This window comes from Diabrotica undecimpunctata, chromosome 4, assembly GCF_040954645.1.
Source record: "Diabrotica undecimpunctata isolate CICGRU chromosome 4, icDiaUnde3, whole genome shotgun sequence".
Lineage (NCBI taxonomy): Eukaryota > Metazoa > Arthropoda > Insecta > Coleoptera > Chrysomelidae > Diabrotica > Diabrotica undecimpunctata.
The window spans coordinates 157,551,808-157,573,761 of record NC_092806.1 but is presented as its reverse complement, the minus strand read 5'-3'; the positions used below and the strand labels follow the sequence as shown (position 1 = coordinate 157,573,761).

The window sequence follows — 21,954 nt, the reverse complement described above, 5'->3', positions numbered from 1 at the left end:
TGTATTCCTTTTTTTTTTCTCTAGAGTAAAATGCTGAGGCAGACGTCACGGAACTAGCGCCACAAACCGGCGGCGCCACGGGTAGCGGTTCTTGACATCGATTGACTACTCTCGATCAATTCGTTTCTAGTAATCATATATTGACTCAAAGTAGGTTTAAATTAAAAACTGCGTGAAAAATAAGTAACAAAATTTAGACATTAGACGAGAAGTAAAAAAATGAAAAGAATATCTGTCACTAAAAGATTCGATTCGTAACGATTGTCAAAATTTATTAAAAGTCATAAATGTCATGTTCGCTTATTAATTGTGGATATGTGTAAATTTGATTTCTGAAATGAATAATTTTTAGTTTATGAGCCCAAATTGATATCCATGTACATAGGTGTCCTTGGAAAGAACTTAAATTGAGCTTACAAATGAGATATTACTCATTATATGATGCCATTTAAAATAATTTTGTAACATCCTGCCTTCCATTTTTAATGATTACGTCATTGAAACGTCATAAAACTTTGAACAGATACTTTAGTTCAGTTACTCAAAGATTTATTAATTTACGCTGCATCTATTACCATAGATAATACAATCTATATTACATCTAGTGCAATGTTTTATAAAGTAAAAACCATAGATAAATAATATGGTATATACAGGGTACAAACTCCAATATTAGCTGTTGCAAGTTTGTTCATATTTGCTGTACATATTGAAACTAGCACTTGAGGTATCTAGATACGTTGTAACACAATTTATTTTCGATATACGGTTCTAAAAGAAGCAAGTGTGTGCCAAATCAGGACTAAATGGTAGCTGATTGTGAATTAAATGTTTTTAGGACTTAAAAATCACTGTGAATACTTTTATCGAAAAATGGTGGCATGCCAACCAAGAAATGGGTTCTTTTATTTATCAATATAGTCTGCTTCAGTTCTTTAATAAGTAAATTTCGTCCCTATTCCCAAGTATCCATCTACTGCTATTCTCACTATTACAATTGACTTTAAATCACTTTCAAATACAAATTAATTTTGATTTGGGAATATAGTAAAGTCACACGGAGTAAAATCTGGTGAATTTGAAGGATATTATAAGAATTTGTTAAATAGATACAAGATACATTGTTCTGAAGCTATTTTCTTGTGGCATCTTAAGAAAAAGTCATCCCAGGAATGCAACTCAGCAATATTGGCAATATCATTTTAAAGTCCTTCTGTGATATTCTCATTGGTCATTTAGGCACTTGGTAGATAAACCTGGCAAATTAGAAAGAGACGCAGGGACTGCTTTGCGTCAGTTTTCTCTGTCGCACTGGGAAACGGGTCTGTATTGCAACAGGCAATCTATTTGTATTATATGTCTATGATCTTAAAAATGTATAGACAAATGGTCAATTTAGGTATATTCCTGGGGCGACTTTCATTTTAAGTATAATTTAAATGATTACTTGAAGCCTATTATTAATAAAAAATTGTTTTAATAAGAAATATTGCGTTGTATAAAGGACACTCTTTATTAATTAATTGTTTACATGTTTTTCTTGTAGGAGACCACAAAAAGAACCATAATAATGTGGTTAATTGATGATGGTATGATTATTATTTTGGATTTCGTCAAAATTTTCGCTTCTTTTAATGCTGATGGTAAACTCCATAGTGAACATTAAGTTATCGTCGTCACAGCCATACATATTATGATAATTAGGTAGAATATGTACATATTTTCCTGCTACACACAGTCAATAAATAGAGGGAATATTGCTCTTATAATTTTTCCTATTTTTATACCAGAAACAAATTGGTTGCATCAACACACCTGTATCCTGGTAGACAATATTCGTCTGCACGTCTGCATTATTGGGTCCACGAGATGACACAGATCTGAGCAAACCTTTAAAGTGACTGCAGCAAAATTTGGGCCAATTAAGGGACCATTACTATTTTCCGATATCCTAAAAATTGTCGTTAAGTTCCAAAAAATTATTTTTCTAATCAAGTTATTTTTCACAGTCTACTCTACGCTTTATATACTTTTTTCTTACCAAAAACTTCATACGACAAAGCAAATATTGATATTTTTGGCGCTACAACAACAAAACATTCGACAAAAGATTTAAATAGTAAAATCCTTTCTATATTTGATAATAATCTTCCAAATATCTGTCGTTTTTGTATATTTATTGCTTAGTTACTTAATTTACAGATATTCAACTCATATTTTATATATTTTTTTAATTCTTTATAGAAATTTCATTTTATATTTCTTGTATGCTATTTTATTGTATATTTTTATTGATATTTTTTTTATAGAATATGTGAATATGATAGTACATTAAAAATATTTTCAATTGTTGTTCAGTCCTTTATTTTTGCACTAACCTAACCTAACATAACGTATTTTGGTTTTCATCAAGAACCTGGTATCGTAGGCGCCAGTTACGAAGATCCAGCGCCAATCCTTATTTTCGTATGTTGTTTACATATTTATCTACGTTGTTAGTAGCGCAGCGGTAACTTTAATTTGTACCATTCTGTACCATTAATTATATAAAAAGCATAATCACGCCACTGTCCACCTCTTCGGATACAGTCGGCACATGCGCGAGGTTGGATCTGCCTATGTGGCGTTTACAATACACTTGAGCCTACTTTTCAATATGCTAAAAATTGCCTTCGAGTCCCAATTCAGTCACTTATACGATTAGGTAAATATTGACATATTTTTTGATGCTTTAATATAAAACATTTAACAAAAGATTGAAATAGTAAAACTTCTATATTTAATAATAATCTACCAGATAATTGACGTTTTTGTATATTTTTTGCTTGGTTACTTAATTTACAGATTTTTAAAGTCGTACTCTTTATTTTGTAAACTTGTTTAACAATCTTTATAGAGATTTTATTTTATATTTCCTGTAAGCTGTTTATTTGTATTAATATTTTTATAGAATATGTGAATATGATAATAAATTAAAAAATATTTTAATAAATTATTTTCAATTGTTGTTTAGTTCTTCATTTTTACATTAACCTAACCTCACATAACCTATTTTGGTTTTCAGCAGGAATGTGGCACACGTGACCCTATATTTAATATCTAAAAATTGCCGCAGAGTCCCATTCAGTCAGAGTTTGCTAGTTATGTTATTTTGTGCAGCATATTTCACCCTTACCACATATTTCACCCAAAGCAAGGAAATTGCAATTGCAAGGAAATTCCTTCCCACCTTGTGTAATGATAAAAACATCTTCATTTTTACACTAACCTAACCTAATATAACCTATTTTGGTTCATTGATCATTCAATATCATCATCTGCATTCAAAATTATCAAGCGAGTTTTTAATTATACTCATACTTACATGTCACATATCTTGCCGCTGGCAAGTCACATATCCCCCTAAGCCTCATTCTGATGATTCTGGGTAAGTTGGTAGACATAGCCCGTACTTTTTGATAGTCCCTGGTTAGTAACATCGAGAGTTGTAGTAAAAATTCTTTACGTGGTGTTTTACGTTCTTCATGTAGACTAGTATAAGAATATAAACTACAAAAGAGTTTATTCCTGCTACATTCAACAAACTAAAAAAAGGAACCATACGTCATCGTCTTGTGGCACGGGCGCAATTATATTGCGCGCATAATTTATTCACCACATCTACTCCGCTTTTCGTCTCATCATATGTAATTATGATCTCAGGTTTATTTGTGGTAGGATCAATATCATCTCCATGGTGGATTTTAGAGATGAGTAGGACGTTTCGATTTTTTTTGGAATATGCGAAACTAAGGTGATTCCGTCGTAAAAACCAAACATTGAAGAGCCAATGCACCGGCCATTATTTTGTACAAATTCTAATGGCAACTGTTTGTTTATTTTTTCGAATTGTACCCACTAAAGTTAATTTTTCGATTTAAGGCTATCAGCTAGAGAGACACTACAAAACCAATTATCCAGAGTAACATTCCTATTACTCCCATAAATATGTTCACAAATTCTTTCTACTACATCTCGCTGTACTAACTTAAAAAGGGCTATTTGGTTGTTTTCCGACATACATTTCTAAGTATAGAACTGTTTGGCATCGAAAATAGCAAAAATTTTATGTCATATTTATTCGGCTTGCTAGGAATGTACTGCCCAATTCTGCATTTTTCTCGAAAAGCTTCTACTTTCTCGTCAATGGTAACATAAGCAGAATTAGCACTTGAGAATAGCATTTTTTAATGTTACTGTTAAATTTTTCTAGCAATGTTCCTATTGGAGCCAGATTCTCTACTTGTATTCTTTCATTTCTTGTGTGAATGTTATCAAATCGCAGACACTGCAAAAGAAATTGAAATCTTGGTTTACTCATTACAATCTTAAAAGTTTCAATGCCAGTGCCATCTGTTCTCCAGAGATCCCCTAAATGCATGTGGTTTGCTTTTTTAATACCAGCAAGATAAAGAAGACCAATTAGTGCTTTGATTTCGGCAATGTCGGTAGGTTTCACATCTCTTTGTCTGTTGTAATCATTTGTAACACTCCAATTTTTATATTTGCACAGTCAACAACTAGATTTAGCATTTCTTTGTCAAAAATACAATTTCAGATGCCAATAGGTGTTGATTGAGTTTTAACAAATTCTTTTATAGCTGGCAATCGTACAAATATATTGGTAGTGTGTGGTCTTACATTCTTCGGTGGACAATGTTTTTTCCACTGTTAATTTATCTTTACCTATAAAGTACGGCTCTCTTCTGAAACTAACATTTTTTTCCTCTGTCTGATCGTCTTCAAATTCTTGTTCAGTATCACTACATTCAGATCGTTCTTCTAGATTATTCTACATGGTCAATTATATTTTGTTCATCACCATTTTTATACATTTCCTCGTTGGTCCATACTTCCTCAAACAATTTTAATAATTTTTGTTTCTCGTTCTCGTAATCTATATCTGTAACCTATAAATATACAAATATATAAACATTAAAAATAATAAAAAGAACTTATATCACCTTACAGAGTAAAACTTTCGATGTCTGATCCAAAGCACAAAAATGTGTGCACAATAGGTTTTAATCACCTACCACTCGAAATAAGATCCTCAAGCAATATGTTTGTATTCCGAAGAGCAATCAAGAAGTTTTTATTATCTAAATGTTACTACAGTTTGTACACATGTTTTGAGGACAGTTGCGCTAATTGATACATTTTTTTTTTCTTTTTTTAATTGTGTTTGTACTATACCATGTTGTGTTTTATAAATGCAAACTCATTTAAAAACAATAAATTTCTCTCTCTCTTTCAATACTCGCACCTCGTATAGCGGACCGTGTTGGCTAATAATAAAAATACAATGCTCTTTTTTACATGTTTTTTACACTGCACATATACTTCACCCACAGTTGAGATGAGTTGAGCGACGACTGGGAAGGGGAAGAGGTATTATATCATGGTACAATGAATACACAAGGTATGATATTGCGCATGACATTTGACAGCTGGCCCAGGAGTGTGACTTAGTTAAGATCGCCTGAACCACCTCGAACCCATTATTACAGCTTAACGTACACATTAATTTTGAAATTATGGTTAAAAAGTGATCTAATTTTTTTTTAAATGTTTTGTTTTGGTTATAATTGAATAAAAAATATATTTTCAGTAGCGTAAAACCTTTACTTCTCCTAGAGATTCAGGCAAAATATTTATTTTTGTTTTCATATATATACTAATAATATAAGTACTCTTTTTGTATGCAAATCCCTTGAAATTTAAAAACTTTCTGCAGAGGAAATACTGTGAATAGGTAAATAGTAGTAGATTTGCTTATTCTGATTCACTGTCACTCACTTCCAAGCAGTTTTACTGAAATAAAAACAAAATAGTGTACAATAAAGAAAAATCTGTTTTACAATTCAATATGGTATTTTAGATGAGTTATAATGAAATTTAGTAAAATAAAAAATATACACATTACTATAACCTACCGATTATTATATGCAAAATTTACTTATCAAACAATATAATAATATGAAAATAAGACACAAATTAGTTCAAACGCAAAACACAATAAATATCGACTTCAGACGACTTTACACCGGCAAGACAGAAAGCTTGTATAAAAACAAAAGTTCAACAATAATATCGGTAATCAATGGTGACTATTGCAAATTGCAAGTTATGAGATAATAAATATATTTTAAAGTATCTTAATACTGACTGAGTCATCTATTTTATAATAGAAAAATAATTTAGATATATGCTTATATATGTGTCTTTATACAAATGGTGTTTAGTTACTATTTATTTATACTGTACAGTATTTTTTTGTAAAACTGAAAGTTTTTATTTGCCATTGTATATCTGGTTTTGTACCTTTTTCAAAGTACGCTGTGCAATTGCTTGTTGCAATAGTGACAATGAAGATAAAATCTTTAGGTTTCATACATTTCCTAAAGATAGCGTGACCAGAAAACTGTGGATTATATCTTGTTGTAGATAGGATAATTTTAATTGTAATACTGCAAGAATTTGTTATACACATTTTAAAACTGAAGATTACCAAAGAAATCTACAACAGGAACTTTTAAATTACGTTTCTAAAAAGGGTCTAAAACTCAAACCTGAGGCAGTACCTAGTCTTTATTTTGCCTAAATCAACATCGGCTACCCTTTTAACCAACCAAAAGAAACGCGTACAAGGAGACGAACACAGAGAGTCCAAAAAGTATGTTGAGCAGCTTCTTACTACTTCTAGGTCAACGACGTAAGTCTAAATCTTTAATTTTATTAATTATTAGTCATGAAACCTTAATGGTTTTTTCATATCGATTTGTTAAGTAAGAAATTAGCCTATCATTATTATAAACAATACCAAGATAATTTTATGTGTGAATATTACAAAAATGTCATTTTAAATGTTGTGCAATATTGTGTGCCCTCACTACATTCATATTCGATGGCCAGCTAGCTTATTCGATATAAATAAAGTTGACTTTGTCATTATTTATTTTGATTTTGTGTTTAGTTCAGTAGGTATATATACGTACAAATTTTGTGTACCTCCATTACCACTTTTCTGTATCTTTTTATATTCTGAAATATCGAACTCTGGAGTATAAGTTAATTAACCTGTACCTACGTGTAATAAAAGATAATTAAAACTTGTCTTATAAAGGATATCTATGTTTTATAAAGGATAAATATTATAATAACATAATTTTATCATCTCTTTATAATTACTATAATTAAATTAGCCAAATTATATAAAAAAACTTAAAATTAAAAGTCTTTCCTATACAACTACATTCAAATGTTGCGGGAATAAGCGATCTTGACTACGTCATGCGCGAAAGCGAACCGATTTTGGAACATTATGTAGCATACCTTGTGTATTCATTGTACCATGGTATTTACACAGCTGGAGCAGCAATTCCAAATCCCCACTACAATCAGAATTACTGGAAACTATTTACAGGGCCGGTCTAACACACCGTGTGCGAGTAACGGAAGGTTAAAAAAGTATATCGTAGGTACTAATTTTTTTTACAGGAAGTCCCTCACACGTAAAGGACTTAGGTAATAGGATAATTAATTACAAGAGAGTGCTTTGATAAAATAAAACACAACATATTAAAAACAATCCATAATTTATATTTTATTTAAATGATAATAAATTTCTTTATTTACAATAAATATACTTTGATAATTTCTTTCAGTTGATTGTTCATAATTGATTTTATATCTATCTAAGGGTTTTCATTGAGATTAATCACATTATTTTTAATATTTAGGGGAGAGTCCTACAGTACCGTCACCTTAAGGTTTATCAACAAAAAAATCAAAATGCTAAAAGGTACATGTTTAATACTTCCTGTCATGTATGAAAGGACTATTAAGCTGTCAATGAAAGTAATAAACAATCATAATGTTTCAAAATAATCACTTTATTAATGAAAATTAAAGATAAGGAAAAATCAAACTTTATAAAATTGGCCTCCAGTACCGGCCAGTAAATATATTACCAATTAAACAATATAGAAATCACAAATATATTGTTTGGATAGTTCTGATATGTTCGCACAAGCCTCATGAACCCAAATATTACAGTTTCCACACTGTATCCAATCCTCTTCATGAGATTCAGTACACAAAGGACAAACTGTCTCTTCTTCAACCGGTCTGCTAGGAGGAGGTAGGTTTTCATCTTTATTTTTCCTACTTTTCTTACTAACATATCTTCCTGACAGCAAGCTTTTACCTTTTTGAACATATTTTCCTGAGACCTTATTTTTTTTGTTAACGTCATTTTCCACAAGTAAATTCTTCCCTCGTTTAAGTGATTCGACGCTTGTTTTGCCTGCTTTTTTCTCTTCCAGCATTTTTTTGTATGGAGAACCAGTTATAATTTCGCTTTTTTCAGCTTTACGACTCCGGGCAGTTGCTCTTCTTTTAGAAGCATCAGGAACCGGTGAGAGTTCTGTAAGTGCAGCTTTAAAATTGTCTGTGGATAGGTCAATTGTAGCTTCTTCTTGAGATTCTAATTGCCGCAAAAAAGCAATTTGTGATTCTCCATTAGCAAGAGTAGTTTAGTTGTCGGAATGCACAGAATTTGTAATATGGGCTACGAGATCAATAGCAGGAGTAGTAGATGTTGGTTCTAGCAGTTGGGAAGATGAAGGCAACGGTTCTGATGTTGAAGGTGTTGCTTCTAGCAGTTGGGAAGATGAAGGTAATGATTCTGACGTTGATTGTTGTTCTGTAATGTTGGTTATGTTAGAACAAATAAAGTCCAAATCATTAAAGACATTTTTATCAAAGGGGTGTATGCCTGTGCAACGAAAGCCACTAACTGCGATTTCCATTCGAGAAACTCGATTAAAAGCTGAAACAACTAAGCCAGCAATCTCGTATTCACTGATTCTAATACCGGGATTTAATCTCATCCACAAGTCACATGCATTATTATAAGCAGATTTAAATGGCTTCATGAACGTACGATCTAGTGGCTGTAGCTTATGGGTCGTATGTGGTGGGGTGCTAAGCATATGGATGTTATTTTTCCGGGCAAATTCAATAACATCTAAGTCCTTATGACTCGCATGTCCATCTAAAATCAGGAGAACTGGATTCTCGGCTGTAGGATTAGAATACTGCACAAAATGATGCATCCATTTTAAAAATAATTCGGCATTCATCCAGCCGTTTGGCTGAGCTTCGCCTACGCTCTCATTTGGGGCGTTAACCATTAGTCTTTCATTCATTCGGACTCGTGGAAATATAAAATATGGTGGAACAAATTGACCTCCAGCGCTCATTGCAAAAAGCACCGTCACGTTCTTTCCACGTTCTGCTGAAGTCAGTTGTCCTACATGTTTTTGGTTTTTAGTAGCTAAAACTTTGGCATGTTTTTGGACAATGCTGACACCAGTCTCGTCGCAATTCCATATTTTATAAGGAGTGAATTTAAACCTCTGTATCAAAGTCTCCAAACCATCAAAGAGACGCTCAACCTGAGGTCTGTTAAATCCTACTGCTCTCATTAAGCTCCTTGATTCAGCACTCCGCAATGATTAATCACTATGTCTTTTCATAAAAGAATAATAATAGTTTTTCCCTGCCATTTCTTTTTCTTTATTAAACTGGTGAGGTAACTTCAACTTCTCTGCCAGTTGAAAAGCAAGGCGTAAAAATTCTTGCCTGTTTAAAGGCATTAGTCTATTGGCCAAGTCTTTAACATGTGTCGCCAATGTTTCTTCATGTTCAGGTGAAAAAGTATTGTGAAAACGACCCATAACTGGCTCAATGGATATCTCTTTATTATTTTTAATAGCACTTACTCTGTCATTCAATGTAGTTCGTGGTATCTGATAGCGTTCGGCAGCTTGGCGTGCACTCATCTCATTATTCAGTACCTTTTCCACGGCTTTTCGCATGTTCGCAGGATCCCAGCTGCCCTTTTTTTGCCTCACATGAACTTGGCATTTTTGCGTACCTGTAAGTAAAAGAAATCTTTTAAAAACGAACTTTATTATTGGCCGGTACTGCAGGACAATGCAGTGGCCGGTACTGGAGGAAACGAAAAAAAAAATAAGTTTGTTTACAGGTAAAAACAAACGCACAAATATTGATTTAAAGTATAATTTTTTATAGTTATATAAGTACACTATACATACCAGGAGTTATTTGTTTTAAACTGGATCTTTAAATGTTGAAAATCACCAACAGAATTTTAAATATGCAGTGTCCGTCTATGATGCCCAACACAAATCTTTGCACTGACAAGAATCCTGTAGCGACAAGTTGACACCGCGCTGGGCTTGTACTTATAGGAGTGTCTAGCACTTATACCGATAATCATCACCATACCATCTATTATAGGTTTGTAGAACTTTCAACTGGCCGGTACTGTATGCCGGCCGGTACTGTGGGACTCTCCCCTACAGTTTGTTTTTTTTACACGGGACAGGTCTCAATAAAGCGAGATTAAATAATTTTATAGACTACTAGATTATCCGTTGCTTTATTCCTACTCGATAAAATCAATTTTATTTAATAAATTAATTCAAAAGAAACTGTTTTAATATCAAAATATTAAATAGCGCTTTCAAGAAAAAATGTATCGAGATGTAATCGCCACATAAAATTGTGAATTGAGTACGAGAGTCATTAAGCGCAGTAGATATATCGTCATAAAACATTTCGATTTGTTCGTCTATATGGTCTGTTATTGGAGCGTATACTTGGATAATTTTTAGTTGATATCTAGTGTTCAAATTCAGAATAAAATATGCCACTCTGATATACTTTGGATGTTTATTATCTTGTTCGCGTTGTTTTGATAGACAAAGAAACCGATGTCTCCAACTGATGTAGTTTTAAGACCAATCTGATAGAATATATGCCCTGATTTCAGTGTTTTCAAAGTTTCACCTCTCTTTCTAACTTCGATAATACCTATCACAGTAGGTATCAGCGAAAAACTTATCAGTATTTCAAATGAAATACTTTATTAATAGATTAAATACGTTAGAGACAAAGATATCTCAAATTTTTATAAATTGGACTCATGAGGGTTTAATTTTTACCGACTGAAATAGTTTATTGGGACCTTTCCTGTATATATTTCATAATAGCATGTTTTCAATTGAACTCGTGTGCTTGTCTTACCAGTGCTGTTAATAAGGACATCTAGTATTTAAAGTTCTCTATCTATTAACTATTTAGGTACTACTTAAAACAAAACAAGCTTTTATAAAAGCAATTATAAAACAAGCAATTATAAAAAGTCTTGTATTTACAGTTTGTCAAATTTCTGTACTGAGAAAGCGATCGGTAGTGGGAGCAGATGCAATTTGAATGGAGCGCTTCATCTTTACTGCTTTCTTAGTTCGCGCTCTTCAGAAACAACGAGAAATTTGTCAAACTGTACTTTGACATTTACAAAACATATTTTAGTATTGTTAATAGTAAACAATAAATACTAAATAAATAAAAATGTATATTAGGTACTATTAGGACAGAGCCGATAATTTTTGAGACCAATGGGACGGAACTCATTGTAAAACGAACAAATATTTAAGGAAATAGTTCGAAAAATGTAAGGGGGTGAGTTTCCATGAGTAAAAACGGTTTATTACAATTACAATCGGCAAAACTACAGGATAGATGGAAAAAGTTGAATGCCAAAGTTGTAGCAAAGAATGTAGAAGTATATATTTTTTTACACTATCAAAGAGTACCTACAGATTCTAATGAAGAAAAAGCACACCGATTTTTTTAAAAAGCAAATATTTTGACGTGAGAATTTTCGATTGAAAATTAGGGTGCTGTATCAATATTACTTAATCAAACTAAGGGGAAAAATAAATATTTTAAATAAAAAAAATTGCAGTTCCAGTATATTTACGACATAAAAAAGTAAGTTTATACCAAATTTCGTGAAAAAAAATTCTAGAAGATAAAAATTAAAGACCAAACTCTCGGTTATTTAATTTTTTCACATAAATTTTGAGGTTATGTGAAAAAGTTATGTGAAAAAAGTATAAATCTAAAAGTTGTAGATCTTTTCAATATCTACAACTTTTTTTTCCATATGACAGTTTTGCCGGAAATCATGATAAACCATTTTTACTCTTAAAAACTGAACCCCTTTCACTCCCCCTACCTCAGATCGCTTATAAATTATTTTTCCTTTAATTTTTGTTATATTTACTTCCTTTTTCATTGGGTTCCATGCTGTACCTATTTTTTGTCATTTTTTACCAATTTCGGCTCTGGTCTATATATAAAGTAAATCTATAAACATAGCAGCAAACATTAGTTCACAAAAAAACTGGATATGAATAGAGCAATCTATAAGTCGAATAACGAACGAATTTTAAACTAAAGCACTTGAAAAAATTATTAAGGTATTATTCAATCACTATCTCTTGATAATTGAGAAACTAAAGATTGCTGTCAAGAAACTATTGGTCGACTTTGAAAAAGCTTACGACGATATATCTCAAAATCAACTATGGAAAGCTTATCAATCCTTTTTCTAGGAAAAAAACACTGGTTTTCTGAACCTATGCTGAGACTATTCTGTCCCGAACAAAAAAATAATACATAGGATAAATCAAAGAACTAAGGTGTTGATGAAAAAAAGAAGAAAACTTTCAGATAGAACCACACAGATACACACTTGACTTGTTACAACGATATAAGAGCCATTGGATTCCGTCGCACCTAAACAAGAAGAAGAAACACAACCTTAAAGCCTTTTTTTTAATATAAACATAACACATATACTTTTTATACACATCTTTAAAAACTATAAAATTTATAAACTATTCGCATAAAAACATAAAAAAACTCTAGTAGATATCTATTTTTCGATATTATCACTATTATACAATATAACGCTATAAACAAGAAGTGGAAGTACTCTTTTATTGGAAGTCAAAAGTGAGCAAAAATGCAAATATCGATTTTAAAGTATACAGGTATTAAATTCTACATTTTATTTATTTGATTTTTTATTTATAGAAAAAAGTAACGATATCATCGTTTTGTGTTTAATGTTTCGTATGGTTACTCTTTTTGTTTTTTAAATATACTCTTTACATACATATATTTATGATAAATATCGTCAAAGGAAGCTATAACTGTTTATACGCTGCTCAAAAATTGATCTTTTCTGAGTTGGAGATCTTTTTACCTTTTAAATTTTTTGGGTAAAAACAATATAAAAATATGGAGATAACATCAAAATGATATTTGTTAAAATTGATGTTAACCTTACTTAAAGTGATTTAACTGGCAATTATCGAGTAATTTTTAAAACAATGGAAAAACCTAAGGGGAAAAACATCATTTAACCAAAGCAGCGGCTAAATGAGAATTTTAATTAAATAAAAGGCAAATATCGAGCACAGTTTTTTAATAAATCTTGCCCAAGTACTTTCACTCTCAGAGCATCTTCAGGGCCATTTCGTCAAAAATGTAGGCTATTTTAAGTACACAGACTTGAAGTCTAGATAAAACTAGATAAAAACAAAATCCTTGGATGAGAGAAGAAATTATTGAGCTTATGAAAGAAACAAGTGAACAAAGAAATACAAAGAAATTTTTAACCTTCGATAGAAGATTAATATAACTTGAAGAAGAGACATTTATTATCTTCACTTCAGTCGTCCTAGATATCTAGAATATCAAAAGGATTGAGCTCTTTGTGAAGTGGTATCTCCCACATGTCTTATAAGTCTGGATGTCTCGAGCAGTATTGTTGGAATTGCATTGTATTAAATACTACAGTAATAATTTCCCTTAAAGATCATCTTAGTTATTATTCCCGTTTTTCTTAATTTGAAAGACAAACTTTTCTTAAACACTAGAATTATTTCTAACTAACATTAGACCGAACTAATGGCTTGGTGCGATGTACAGTGACTGTCCGATGAACACACCGACAGAGGTATTGGACTGTACGTCATATTGTTGTAATCGTTACAGTTTAGGTACAGTCTAGAGCTGGTGCGGTCGCAGTCAGGACACGACCGTTTCTTCTTTTTGTTTCTTTTAAATAATTCATAGGCACATCTGAAAAACAAGCACTATTAGAAATATTTTATTTCGTCTTAAATGGCCTTACATTTAGACTTAAAATCACAATGTATTTCTGATGAAAAATCTTGTTACTAAAATATTTTACCTTGCGTGAAGGATATGAGCACAAGGCAGGGCTTCGAGAGAGTCACTTTCAAGGCCATAAGGTGATCCACATCCGCCACATTGCAAGTCTAAATCCTCTTGAATTCGGAGAGCGAGTCTTTCGTGGTGTAGCTTTTGGTCTTCGTCTCCCAAAGCGTGGTAGATCCGGGACAATCGAATTCGTACTTTTCTCACTAGAAGCTGTAAATATAAAAATATATAAACAACAAATATATCACATAAAAGAATGAAGATGCTACGTATCCAGGCTAAAAGGATGACAGTCTACCTAATTCAGATTGCAGACCAGAGGTCTCTGCTATTAGTGCTGTTTGTTGCCTAGATGTTTTTTAAACGTACATATCTGTGTTTATTTATAGCTTTCTGTTATTCTGGTGTAGATTGGTATTTATAGATTTTATTATTGAAGTATCGTGCTGTTTAAAATGTCTGACAACGAATATTCTGCAGCAATTGAAAACTGTTCAAGGAAAAGAAAAGATTTACATCTTGCATGCGGCATGAAAAAATTGAGGTTAGGTAGCCATGATTTAGGACCAGACTGTAAGTGTTTAAGACTTGAGTGCTTTAAAAAGTTTAAGTGAAAGACAAGATATTGTCGTACGGCCGTAACGTCCTCCTGGTTTTCTGGAGTTTCTGGACGTTCTACGACCGCCGCTCTCAAAGAGGATCTCAACGTGTAGGAAGCTTTACCGAGCCTCTATGGTATGTGAGGAGACACCGGCAATCAGAATTCTCTAACAGTTCGAGCTTTCTTACAGACAGTATTCTTACAATGACTTAATATTTGTGTTAGAATTCTGATACGTGGAGTATTTCTCAAATTCCACAGAGATGCCGGCCTTCTCACTTCGTGAAGCCGCGTTCCCTCTCCTCGAGAGAGACACAAGCCGGCCGTGTCGACTCTTCTTACCGCCCGTCGCTTCGTGTTGCTACCTTTTGCTAACAGTATTTTCTATATATAGTTACTATTTGCATAAGGTCTCTGGCGACGAAGCGCTATCGCAGCTCGACCCTGATTGGAAAAGCAATTACAAGTCCCCGTCGGGACTTTTATTCGCTCTTTACCGTGAAGGCCCAAAGAACGCTGTGGTCAGTTCGACACAATTTAATATTATTATATATATATATATATATATATATATATAAATGTCTGGAAAGAAATGACTGGATTTTCGTTATATTAGATAAGAGTGGGACATTAAAGAGCAAGTGATTAAACTTTAGGAAGGAGGTGACTTCAGCAGATAGTGTATTGTAAACCATAAAAATACATGACAAGAAAAAAAGGGCTTCAGATAACATAGAGTGACAATTAAAGAAAAAATTTGTATAATGGCTATGGTAATCGAGAGCACTACAAGAGAAAATAAAGTCTTTATCCAAAAAATTAGATAATAACAGTCCAGTCCAGTTCAAAAGACAGTTATACTAAAAATTAGTTCACATCTTCAAAGCACTCTGGATCAGACGCTGCGTGATTCTGTACAAACCCTAAAATCCGGGGTCGCCACTTCCGCCATCCTCGCCGTACCGAAGGTCTCTCTCTCTCCGCCGTGACTGCCGTTGTGGTCTTGTGGGGAAATTAACGGCACTGACAAATTCAAACATTTAGGATTCATACTCTCAAAAAATGGAACCACCGAGCAAGAGATAACCAGCAGATTAGCACAGACAAGAACATGTATTAAACAAATGAACGGGGTACTGTGGGATAGACAGATTACCAGAAATACAAAGAAGAGAATTTATAACACCTTGGTACGCAGTATAATGACCTATGGAGCAGAGAATTGGGTAATAAATAAACGAAACAGGTCCAAAATCACAGCAACTGAAATGGAGTTCATGAGAAGAAGCTGCAGAGTGACAAAAATGGATCGCATCAGAAATGAGGAGATAAAACGAAGAATGGCAGTAGAACAAGACATACTTAGCTACATCGAAGAAAAACGTTTAATTTGGTATGGACATGTGAGAAGAACAGATCATACAAGGTGGATAGCAAAGATTTCGGATTGGAGCCCAATAGGAAGGAGGAAAAGAGGTAGACCCCGAAAATCATGGAGGGATGAAGTGGACGAGGCCATGGAAAGACGAGACCTTAGAGATGGAGAATGACAGAACAGAAAGGACTGGATACGTTGGCTGAAAGAAGGAAGGCGGCGACAGCTGTAAACATCCTTATATAGATAGATAGATCTTCAAAGCAACTTACTCATCTTTTTATTATATCTTAGCTTACCTTAGCACCAACTGAACTAGCTACTTCAAGTAACCTAGTATTAAATTCTAAGGGTCTACAGTTGCATATCTTGTGCTGAAGCCTTAATGCTTCCAAACACCTCGCTGCGCCGTCCATTGATTCCATTTGTATCACCCGATCTCCCATAGCAGCTGCAGAGCCCATTGCTGTTTCGTATTGACGAAAGGCTTTCTGTAACATAAGTTTTTTCTGTGTAAAACACTTCAGTATATTTAAATACCAAATTATAGTACTAATATCAATTGATCTAAATAAAAATAATTTACGGCAAAACACAAAATTGCATACAAAAGCAGCAGTCTTCTCCTTTAAAAAGAATTTTGATTTTTGTCGATAGGGCAACCTGATCAAAAGATAACGAATTTTTACCGTCGAGTTGATACAAATTGAAAATCACCGGTCGCTTCAAGCGTTGTTTCTAAGAGAACGGTTAATTCTAGAGAAAAAGTGTTCATAAACATTTTTGGTCCAAATTATCTTAGCTATATTTTTTGTTTGAAATATTTTCTACAGCTTACAGATTCTTGGTAAATCGAATTTTTCCGTTCCTTCCTGGAAAGATTCGAACTTAGATTTGAGATTCGAATCGGTTTGTAAATGCCCCTTTGTCCGCTTCTTGTCGGCCGACGATGATAGGTATAATAAAAGTTGAAGTTGTGGAGTAAAAGTGTTGATTTATTGACAGCTACTGGTAATTACACAATATGATGTTCGTTAGGTAACTACTTATGATTGACTGTGGTAGACTGCGCTCACATGAGCTCAAATCCCCAATTTATAATCTCACAAATAATTCATACCTCAGCACAGAGGTTATTGCTTCCTATCATACCATACCAACAAACTTTGCTTACCCTACAATTTAATCTACGCCTTAATTGCGACACTTAGGAAGTTCAATTAGAAAATATATTATTCGGCAATTTATTTAGTTGTAGGTAAATGAACTAATTATTAAAATATTATACGATACGGTTTTACAATGTCACTTATACACGGTGAAACTATAATAGATTAAGAAGTTAAGAATAATGTGAGATTACAAATTAAGGGGTTAATTTGTGATTGAATACTTCCCCCCTAAGAGGGATGTTTTAATTTTGCTTTATTTTAATTTTTTGTCAAATGCTTTCTTCTCCCATAGAGATGTCTCTTTTCTACTGCTAACACATGCAGAGGAATACAACCCGAGATAGTCCACAAGGCCGCCGCAGATACAGTCCTGTAGGCGCATGCTATAGTTTATTTTTATGAACGAGAGAGTAATTAGCATAATTTTAACTGGTAGCTCCGACCACTCCATGGGCGTGCTCAAGATTAATTGAAAAATTACTTTGAATAATTGTAAAAAATAAATGAATTATTTCAGTGTTATAAAGTGTTATGTGTATGTAAACAAAAGTGACCTCTTTTATCACACACTATATTAGAACTGACTGGCCTACATTAAAAAGGGTTTTAAAAAATTCACATTTTTTTTAATTTTTAAAAATTACAAAAGAGAAAAATAGTTTTTAAAACCGTCTAAGGTATGTTAAATAGATGAATAAAAATATTAATATAAAACTTACAGCTACTTGTTACAAATCCAAATCAGATTCAGAAGATGAACTTTCAGAACCAAGATTTATAATAACTGGCTCGATCATTTTATCAGTAATATTGTCCAGCTTCCACGTTTTTTCCTCTTCTTTAATAGTGTGATTTACTGCCTTTTCCCAGTTTTCAGGTTTTACATTATTTACGGCCTCCAAAAACAACTGTTTAACATCATGAATTTTAAAAGTGGTATTTTTTCTTGAAACTTCACTCTTTATCTGTGCCCATACCAGTTCAATCGGGTTTAATTCACAATGATATGGTGGGGATCTAAGTACTGTCATTCCACGATTTTTGGCAATTTCATCAATTTCGTATTTTTAAAATTTTTCTTTATGAAGGGCACACAACGAATAAAGTTCCTTTCTTATAGATCCGGGATGGTACGTAATATTTTTTGAACTCAGCCAATTCTGCAAGTCTTTTTTTAACCACTTGGTTGTGGGCAGTCTTTCTATAAGTCTGGAGTGATAACTTGCATTATCCATTACTATTACACAGTTCTTAGGAAGAAGATCTATCATTTAATAATCTATCATAGAATAAAGTTCCTTTCTTATAGATCCGGGATGGTACGTAATATTTTTTGAACTCAGCCAATTCTGCAAGTCTTTTTTTAACCACTTGGTTGTGGGCAGTCTTTCTATAAGTCTGGAGTGATAACTTGCATTATCCATTACTATTACACAGTTCTTAGGAAGAAGATCTATCATTTGTTCGAACCATTCTTGAATGACATCAGAGTTCATGTCTTCATGGTAGTCACCGGTACGAGTTGATTCAAAAGTTAATAAACTACCTTCAACAAAACCGTCTGAAGTGCCAATGTGTACTATTATCAGCCTGCGTCCCTTTCCTGATGGTGGGTTTAAACCAGTAGATAAGTTATTTACAAAAGCGTGCCTTTGACTTGTAACAGTTTCATCCTGCCAAAATTTATTTGGTGTATGACCCTCGTTGATCCATGTTTCATCAAGATAAAATATTTTTCTTTTTTGGTTTCTCATTTTCTTTATGGTTCTTAGAAAATGTCTTCTCCATATGACAATATCGCTTCTTTCTAATAAAATAGACTTTCTGGGATTCTTTTTCCAGCGGAAGCCTATTTCTTTTAAAAGTTTCCATAACGTACTTCGACTCATTTCTGGGTAATCCTTATCATCTCGAACTGAGACAAGAACTTTATCCAATGTTGGAAATTCTTGTCTAAAGAAGAATTCATGCACTTTCCGTCGAAGTCCTTCTTTAAAATGATATTCTATTTGAAATTTTGGTTTCCCTGGAGCATTACGTGGCATTTGAAAACTACCACATTTCTCTTATTTAATAACTCTGTAAATCGTAGATTTCCCAACACCAAGTGTACTGCTAACTAACTCAACGGTCTCATCAACACTTTCACATAAACGTTTGTCTGTAAATGATTTAAAACAATTAAATATTAATGTTTTTTCATTAACTGTTAGAGGACCAATTTTTCGGCGTTTACACGGCACTTCCAAATTTTCCATAACACTAGTATACACAATAAACTGCACCTTGCAACTGAAGTACCTACTTTTAGTGAACTGTTAAGAATTTTGAATACGCCACTTGGACCTTCCTATATACAAAATGGAAAAACCCACTATCACATTTTCTGTGGAATAAGTTTAGAAGGTAATTATCTAGTCAATTACTGTCGTAGATTCCTGGAATTAAAGAATTAAATGTTTGATTGTTGAAACCCTTACTTCGTGGAATGCACTCATTTCAGATAAAATAAAACGTTTTATTTTATCTAAAGAATTAAACTTTATTTTGCAAATAGGCAAAGAATTAAACTTTATTTTGCAAATAGATAAAATAAAACGTTTTATTTTATCTAAAGAATTAAACTTTATTTTGCAAATAGGTAGGTACTTATTAAACTTTTATTGGTTATATATAACCAATAAAATAAACATCTTACATTTCTTGCAAATTCATTAGTACCTGTTAACCTCCATCACTCCGACACTGGCAACCTTATTTAGGGATTAGTAAGCCTCACAACTATTGTATTCTATTCTGCTCCAACCTTTATACCTGGTGGTCATACTCAATTTAAAATTGTTTTCCTATATACTTCTGTAAACTTGTTGACAAATATCTGTTTTTCATTGAGTCACCCGTATCAACAGTTTAGGGATTTGCATACATAATTTATTGTTTTATTACTCTCTCATACATAAAAATACACTATACTCGCAACACACTCGTTCTGTCTACTTTTGTCAAAAGCCTAATATCAGGTATCTGTATCTAAATATAATGAAAAATAATATTAATTATTGTGTATTTATACAATAATTATTGTGTTCTACATATTTAAAGTGATAATTTAATTATTCAATTTATTCAATCAGCGTTTTGGATTTTTTGTATTATGTGTGAAAGACAATTTAAATTTTCCTACTATTCTTTATATATTGTTTACTTTATATGCCCTTTTAAACCCCAAACCCCCCCCCCCTTGGTGTGCCAAAGATTAGAATTATTAAACGCATTTTCATATTATTTTAGAGAATGAAGATATCATGGTGGAAAATTTTTAAATCGCCGTCCTGTAGATATATTATAAGTTAAGAAACTTGAATACAATATAAAAACAGATATCTTTTACAGCAATAGATATTTGTTTCTGTATGTAAAACATTCGTGATTCGTCACGCCCCAATTTTGTATCACAATTGATTGTGGTTTTTAAATGTTAATGTGCCGAACGCCCTCACGGCATCGTTCGGCGTCCTGCAAATTATATGTATCAGCTGCTGCACCAAATGTGGCGCACATAATTGATTGATCCGGACCGAATTAATCAAATTCCAAAAACTTTATCAATTTGCGGTATAAACGTAAATTGACTACTGGAAAATTCATCTTCATTTAAAAGTTTCCGGTTTCGGGCAGCAACTTCGAGAATGTTTCTTTGCGAAAGAATAATTGATTTTTTTATACCTCTTGCCATCCACGGAATGAGGTGTTTTATATAGTTTACTGGATTGTGATATATTGTGTACGTCTTTGGTGATAAACGATATGTATGGAAATACACAAAGAAGATTGATATATTTCAAATTGCGGCACGGGTTTTTGCTGTTTTATTGTGTTGTGTATTTATTATATTTATACTATTACATATGATAAATAGAAATAAATCTTTGTATAAGTAAAATCGTAGACTATTTTTCGAAACCAAATTCAGAATTTCGCTTTAATCTGTGCCTTCTAAGAATTACAAGGCAAAACAGATGTTGATAAAGATTTTATGAGAGACATGGGGAATCTAAAAATTGCATTCCATAACATATCTCCTCAACTAAGCAAAATTCTTAGCGAATTGGTTTCTAGTACTCGTACAGAGTATATCGAAATAAAAAGGAAAAGACAGTTAAGATTTGATTTCACGTATAGGGCGCTTGCGCATCCGCTTATACGTATTTCGGCCTAATAGGCCTCATCAGAACGGCTTTCACAGTCGCTCTGAACATGAAATAAATCTTTTCTGTCTTAGGAAGCAACTCTAACATGGCTTCGTATAGACGCAATGTAGCGACATCTGATAATAAAATCGTAGACTAATTTTCGAAACCAAATTTAGAATTTCGCTTTAATCTGCGGACAGATTAACCCTTTTTGTTTTCTGGCAACGGTTTAATTTAAACCAACAGATCAAAATATATCTGACCCTCGACTTTATTCTATGGTTTATTTTTTAACCAGAAGGAGTAAACTAAAACGACAGATTCAGACCCAAGAAAGTTACTAAAAAGTCACCAAATATATTGTTACGATAAAATGAGTCATATTAAAAAAACCTGTAAACATGTTGTTCATTCTCACTTCTGTTCTAGTATTTTCCCCGA

At 32.8% G+C, this 21,954-nt stretch overlaps 2 protein-coding genes across 2 annotated transcripts in view; both read right to left on the bottom strand.

Annotated features, from left to right (window-relative positions):
- Positions 1–7,916: 7,916 nt before the first annotated feature.
- The window catches only part of LOC140440296 (43 kDa receptor-associated protein of the synapse homolog), a 129,060-nt gene continuing 115,022 nt past the window's right edge, over positions 7,917–21,954 (bottom strand). Inside the window, exons 9-11 of the mRNA XM_072530718.1 lie at positions 16,448–16,639; positions 14,183–14,382; positions 7,917–14,070 (exon numbers count right to left, since the gene is read on the bottom strand). Of these exons, the coding sequence (XP_072386819.1) occupies positions 13,884–14,070; positions 14,183–14,382; positions 16,448–16,639 (579 nt within the window). The 3' untranslated portion in view covers positions 7,917–13,883. The remainder of the gene's footprint in view (positions 14,071–14,182; positions 14,383–16,447; positions 16,640–21,954) is intronic.
- On the bottom strand, positions 8,577–9,530 carry LOC140439017 (uncharacterized). The gene has a single exon (XM_072528649.1). It carries the CDS (start codon positions 9,528–9,530, stop codon positions 8,577–8,579), a length of 954 nt encoding a protein of 317 aa, XP_072384750.1.

Bases quoted from the DNA above. Each gene is read 5' to 3' on its own strand.
- LOC140439017 (XM_072528649.1), bottom strand. From the start codon at position 9,530: ATGAGAGCAGTAGGATTTAACAGACCTCAGGTTGAGCGTCTCTTTGAT.